General features: G+C 54.1%; 2 protein-coding genes across 2 annotated transcripts; one reads left to right on the forward strand and one right to left on the reverse strand.

Moving 5' to 3' along the window:
- Window positions 1-667: 667 nt before the first annotated feature.
- On the reverse strand, window positions 668-2,914 carry CLUP02_17249 (uncharacterized protein; the record flags this gene model as incomplete). The annotated part of the gene is made up of 2 exons (XM_049296162.1): window positions 668-2,751; window positions 2,854-2,914. The coding sequence occupies 2 exons, from the start codon at window positions 2,912-2,914 to the stop codon at window positions 668-670; spliced, it is 2,145 nt and encodes a 714-aa protein (XP_049137386.1).
- Window positions 2,915-3,840: 926 nt separating this feature from the next.
- On the forward strand, window positions 3,841-6,146 carry CLUP02_17250 (uncharacterized protein; the record flags this gene model as incomplete). Its single annotated transcript, XM_049296163.1, has 6 exons — window positions 3,841-4,131; window positions 4,303-4,331; window positions 4,422-4,698; window positions 4,777-4,898; window positions 4,967-5,714; window positions 5,808-6,146. The coding sequence occupies 6 exons, from the start codon at window positions 3,841-3,843 to the stop codon at window positions 6,144-6,146; spliced, it is 1,806 nt and encodes a 601-aa protein (XP_049137387.1).
- Window positions 6,147-6,757: the final 611 nt, after the last annotated feature.

The raw sequence follows: 6,757 nt of genomic DNA on the forward strand, positions 1-6,757 counted from the left end.
GGAACGACCAAATGGCAAAGATCCCTTGTCCTGTATTTCCGTTATTACAGAAACTAGCTGAGTCTTGGGGCTAATGTTGAACGTGGATATTTGTTTCAGAGACTCAAACATTATCGTGTCTTTTTGAGCGTTCCCCTGGAGGGTTTCTACCTTGTCAATCCGCTTTCGTTGGCTGGCTTTCTGAGTTCAGGATCCAACTACGAGAGGAGACAGAGGAGCTGGCCAGCTTGCCGAGGACAAATGGTAGTTCTGAACTTCTGATCAAGTGCTGCGTCTTCTGGTCCAAGTTTGGGCAAACCACAGGGTCCAATAGCAGCATGATCCCTTGCCTGTTTAGGCTGCGCTATTATTCGACGTGAAGCGGGCCTGCAACTATGCACGCTCAACAGGAGAGTGACAATACTTGGCAGAATCCAACAGAAGTCCAGTGGTGGATGCGTAAATCAGGCTACGCTCTTCAGACATGAGCAGGCCTCAGATCGACCTTGAATGCCTCCTTGGCTGTGCGCTTTGAGTTTCGGGCAACCCGGATGACTGAAAAGGGGGTTGATTCCTCTTTTTGAAAGACTCGTTGCAATACAGTCCATCTTCCTTAGCATCTGAACAGCTCAAAGATTTTCAACTACGCCTTTTCCGTCCCTTGCTGGGCACTGAAGGCTTGAATTCGTCACTGAGAAAAGTCACCTGACATGCCGCTGTTCAGAAGGGACCAATAAGTTGTATCTACGCCTTGAAACGCCCAATCTCCAGCCTCTGCTGTGATTCCAGGGCATGGCCATCCGAGGTAATCGGCGCTGAAGCCCGCACACACGTCCTCGTGGGGGATGGTGTTGTCCTGACCGAGGAGTGCTTCCAAGGATACTGCTGGAGGAGTGTCTTGCTGGAGAGATTCCGATGCCACAGTCGTTGTGTTTGCTGGTGTTGGCAGCTGTGAGTGGCTAAGATCCAGCAAGTGCGACTCGGCTGTCTGATTTGCGGTGGTTTTGATATTGATGATTCCGAGATAAGGGATGCTCAACTGAAGATTCTTCACCTCTGATTCGGGGCAATGGCGTGGAGTTACCCCGTTGCAGCAGTCGACAATGGGGAGCAGCTGTTTGATAATCTCTGCACTCTCGCCGGATAGCTTGTCGTCGTTCAGCACAGCTAGTTCCTCCATTTTGGCCAGGACAGTTTCAGCCAAGGTCCGGTCCTCGCTCCGTTGTCTCGCCCAGTCCTCTTCACGAATGCCAGGAGGACGACTGAGGTGACCGAGAAGAAGCGTCATGGCGGCCATGAGTGACGAATAGTCAATATGGCGGCATGAGAATGCTGCGTTGTTGGCGGTGCGGAAGATGACGCATCGTCTCAGGACGGCCCTACTAGACTCTAAACACGTATTCTTGCTGTAGTCGAACCGGGTGTTTGTCTGGTTGCGAAGCATGTATGGGAGGTGTAACAAGATGAGCAAACTATGGTGGTGGATCTGGAGCATCAGGTGCGACATGATGCTCATCTGGCCAGTGGTGTCGGTGTAGTCGGGCACGGGCGGGATCTCCCACCAGCTGCGTCCCATGGACTTTGCCGCGTGCTCGAGCTCACAGTCTACAGATTGAGTGATGGCAAAGGCTTCTGTCGCTGCAGTGCGATTTCTCTCAATGATTCGGAGCGAGATGGCCGTATATCTCTTTTCCAGTTTCTCCATCGGCGTGTCACGGACCAGGAAGGTTTCCGACATGAAGCTGTTATCCTGCGTGCCGGCAGAGAGACCAAGGAGTAGGGATAAGTATCGATCGCAGGAATTGATACGGGACCACAGCGCATGAGAAGAAGGCATCGTAGAAGGGTCGGTTGAGGCATCACACGACTTCAACGGCCGCGAGCCATCGCGCTCGATGCCCATCAGTTGTGCTAAGCTAAGAGCTCTTCTCATGGCGAGCCATGCTTTGCGGAGGTTGCCAGAGTTGACGAGGTAGAACCCTTCGAGAATCAGACACTCCAAGCCCTCTGCAGAACCCACCAACTCGTCGTTGGAAGTGACGGCGCTGGCGGCTGCTGTCCACTCTGCCATCTTTTCATGGATGGAGCACTTCAGGCAAGCCTCGAGTTGAGAAACGTCGAAGCACGGCGGCATCTGCTGCAGACAAATGGTCAACTGAAGCAAATGCTTTGCCAAGATAGCCGGGTGCTTGGTGACATCTGGCATGGCAGTGAGAGAAGAAGTCGGCTGGGATTTGCCCTCGAGAATATCTTGGTACGAGTAAAAGATGATTAATACGAAGATTGGGCCTCTGCTTGACTGGACGATGGTCTGGGCATCCTGAAGAGATGGGAACACGGAGTGAATGTCGCGGCATATCTTGTCGTACTTGCTGCCAGCACGAGGACGCTCCGCCGCAGGCGGATTCAGTGCGGATTGGGATAGGGGGCGGCCGGGAATCGGGGCGGAGACGGCGGTGGTCCCACTCACGGACTGCCAGGACGAGTCATCCGGGGTGACATTTGAATCGGAAACACGAAGGGAACCCTCGACCGACGGTGTTGGCGGGGTCGATTTGTTGACCGATGAAGGCTCTGGGCCCATTTTGTCGGCAAGCTTCACCATCAACTCTTCCAACCGTCCAAGACGCTGAGCAAGGCCGCGCTCAGGCGGGCCGGACGGCTCATCGTCGGTGAACTCCTGGCTTACGCAGGCGGCACCGCGAGCCTGGCAGCCATTGCAGGTTTCTTCTTCGTTGGAGGAGAATTCGCAGCGGATCTTTCTCTTCCTGCCTGGACGGGGTGTTAGTAAATCAAGAATAGCGATTGAATCGGGGAATTCGGCAGAGCTGGATCTCGCTCGGGAAACCGGAGCACTTCCACGGACGAACTTACACTGCCAGCAACTTCGTGTTCCCTTTCGGACTTTACGTTTCTTTGTCGGTCGTTCATCCATCTTTTCGGATGTTGTTGTTATGGGCTTCAAACCAAACGACTTGAGGACGAATGCTGCCTTTACATACAGTCAAATATCACAACAATGGAGGTAACTCGAGATACCAAAGCTCCCTGAGTAAAGATCAAAAGTGAAAACAAAGACGTGATTTCGTTTGGAAAGCCCAGATCATCTGCCGTGGGCAGCTCTGGCTTGCTGCCTGTCTCACTGATGTTGTTCATGTCGTCGGTGCTTACGCATCTTTCGTCCGCTTCGTCCGCTCGGAGGCCGAAAACGGACGAACATCGGGCCTGGAACTGAGATGGGTACGTATCTCTGTCGGATGATCGTTGCGCATGTCACGTGTCCCTTGCATCTTACGTGCCTCGATTGGAAAGCAATCCCCACTCATCTAAGCGACAGGCGTTCACTGGCTGCATCGACTGGATCTAAGGATGGCTAGATCAAATTAGGCAAGCGTCTTATCAGTGTTGGTCTTGGCCCCGTTACGTACCTCCGCCGGGCCAATCTGCCTCCCCTTCTCTGCCTTTTGCTCTCAGCTGCTCCGTATCCCCCTCAACTCGCGATCCTTCGCAAAGAACTCGGGCCATTTTACCTGGTTGATGACTAACTCTCAGCATTGAGCGCGGCATTTGGACCAACTTTATTCACCAACCTTAGCCAAGTCTAGCGAGCCTTAACCAATCAGGCTTGTTGCTGTTGACGTGCAGCGGGGGGTCCTGTTGTCCTTTGTTGCCTCTCTGTTAGCTCGTTGCCTTACTGAGCACGAGTCTAGGGGTTGATGATATCGCAGGCCGACAGATTGATCTTGGCAGCATAACGACGACTGATCGTGGGAGATGTGGACGGGACTGGCGTGTGACGCTAGAGATCAGACCGGGCTTCAGCCTTAAAGGAGCCCCTCGGCTGGTCCAACTCCCCTTGACATGGGCCCCAAATCTGATTTCAAGTTCATCACCGTCGATGCCACTGAAGGGAGTTTCCAAACTGCGAGCAAATCCACCAGAAGTCATGCTATCCGAACTGCCATCCAGAGGGGCCGTTCGGAGCTGGGATCCTCGACGGCCTCAATTTCACAAGACACCATCAGGCAGAAGGCCCAGTTGAAGGGACGATTCAGGTTGGCGGGAACAACGCTCAAGTCAACCAAACCCAAGAGTCCAAAGCATCTGCAAGAACAAGAACAAGAAGATGTGCAGTCAACTCGCTGTTCCCATGTATGCTATTTATCCCCATCTCTCCACATAACTCAGGCCGTCATCACTCACACTTCCGTAGTCTCCCTCCGACATTGCTGAGTTTCTGCACCAAGCATCGCTGCCACCCTGGGTACAGAGACTGGGGAGCGATAGCGCTGACCCCTTCAATACGCTACCTATTCCTAGTAGTCCTTGTGTGGACTCTCTGGTGAAATATTGTAAGAGCCGCAGCTTCTACCGCTCACGAGCGGACGCCGTCACGCCACGCCGCTGCTGTGCGTCTGAGCTAACTCTCCAGTCACCACCAGATTCAATCTCAACTCCACTACGATCGATACTCAGAGACCATGGTTCCCCTATGCTATGCAGAGCGCTCTCATCATGCGCGTTACGCTGGCCTTGGCAGCAGAGTTTCTGACCGCCACCATGCCTCTCCTTGACTTCAAGCTCCAGCGGGAAGGGTACCAGCAAAAGGGGGAGGCGATGCGGATGATCAGAGATCGTCTAGCTTCTCAAGAATCTGCCCGTAGTGCAAGCAATGACCTCTCTGTTCTTGCTGGCGTGGCCATGCTGGGAAGCGTTGAAGTAAGTAATTTTCTAGCGCTCATATACGAATACCACCACCTCACTTCGACGCCCCAGTTCTCACACACATGTTGGTAGGCTTTTCAAGGTCACTTTTCGGCGGCAAACGTCCACTTGACGGGGCTCCACGCCATGATAGAAGCTCGAGGGGGACCGGAGACGATCAAACACGACTACATCCTCTGCCGCTGCATCAATTGGTGTGTGACTTGACCTCCTTCGATTGCCCTCCACAACGAACGGTAACTGACCAGAATCCCTCTCCCAGGATCGACATCCAAGTGGCCTCGGGTCTCGGAAGAGTGCCAAAGTTCCCCATGTTCCACACTCTCGCGCAGGTGTCACTCCCGCCGTCGGTCGTGAATCGCGCAAGGACGCCTTCCCTGCGACACCTGGAGAAGCTCGGCGGCCACAACCCCGACGAGAGCGACGAGCCGCTGAGGATCTTTGTGGCGCTGAGGCAGGCGATTCTCTCGCAGGCAGGCGGTGCCGTGTCCGTGGCCGCAGACGACATCAGGATCGTCATGAACACGGCTGATAGCACAATTCTGCACTTTTTATACGTGGAGCGCCGGACAGCGACGCCAGTGCAGAAACGGTTCCTAGTTCTCGTCTCTGCGGCCCACGTGTTTCTTTATACCGTTTTGCGAGAGATCCCGACGACGGGACACATGGTTCGGGTCCTCGTCAGGAGGATGCGCGACGCCCTCGATGACGCGGATTCCATTGCACTCATCTGGGTGTCTCACGATGCCGCCTTGTTGTGGGTTCTCTTTGTGGGCATCGTCGGGTCCGGAACAACCGAGGACCGCGAGTGGTTCTCGTCGAGACTAAATAGCTTACTGGAACGAGCCAGGGGTATTTTGCCGCCGGAACGATGCAGGCGCGAGAACCTGCAGCAACTCCTTTCCGGGTTCCTCTGGCGGGATAAGCATTGCTTACCAGTCTTGGATGAAGTATGGGCAACGTGGGAGCGCGGCCAAGGCGGTACTAGTGGTGGTGGTGGTGGTGTTGGTGTTGGTGTCATGTAGAAATGTGGAAAATGCACGGATGCAGCAAACCACTTGGAGTTCCCACAACGTCAAATAACGGACACGGGATTGGCCCAGTTGCTGCTTGCGGGCTCCCCGTGCGTGGCCGGAGCGTTCACCGCGCGAGGGATGCATGGTTCGGGGACTCCAGCTTGCGATATCGTCCTCTTCTCGGAGTGGTCAGCGGCTGGGATGGTCCGGTTTGCAGCAATCTCGGCCGTTGATGCGTTCGTCCGGCTGAAACCGAAAGGGACCATGGACTGGGAACATCATGACAACATGGCAGCATGGCAAAGAGAGAATGGCACGACTCAGGTTTGGAGGAATGTCATCTCCAGGAACGACCAGCCCGGTTCAGAACAGAGTGCGACGATAATTTCGAGGATGACCGCCACACCAACAGCGCGCGCCCTTTAACAAATTACAAACGCAAACTGGCCCCATCCCCGCAGTTCTACCCCGGATTCAATGACACAATCGGAATTGCCAACAGCTTCGTTCAGTCCATGTCCCTCACCCTCCCCTGCTCATGCTGGCCGCCCCCCGGTAACGAGGAGCGAGCAAAAGCCCGTCGCAAACCGCTTCCAGTTGCTCCTTCGTACGAAGATCTGGCACGCCAAAGCTGTGTAGTTCGGTTCTCGCGGCACGACGGCCGAGTCGTTTGACGCAAGTTTGAACCTTCGGATCCGCCAAACACGGTAGATCAGCTAGTTTATCACCCTCAACTAGACGCCAATACAACCTGCTGATGCACAGTTGTTATCCATGGCCTTGTTTGCCTTGATTCGCCTTGTTCATCGACGTGTTGCGATTTCTCGTCACCCTTTTTTTTTCTTTTTTTTTTCGCCTAATGTCTATGAAACCAGTTTCGCTTTGCCACGAATGTGTCCAGTTAATGTCGGGCGAGAACTCGGCGTAAATGCAACCTCCTTTCTCAACACCCACCAAAACCACACCAGCCTCCGAAACTGTTATCTCTGCGGTTGGTAATGGTTGTATGTCAAATTATTGAGCAGAAAGTCTCTCTG

Source organism: Colletotrichum lupini, chromosome 10, assembly GCF_023278565.1.
Source record: "Colletotrichum lupini chromosome 10, complete sequence".
Taxonomy (NCBI): Eukaryota; Fungi; Ascomycota; class Sordariomycetes; order Glomerellales; family Glomerellaceae; genus Colletotrichum; species Colletotrichum lupini.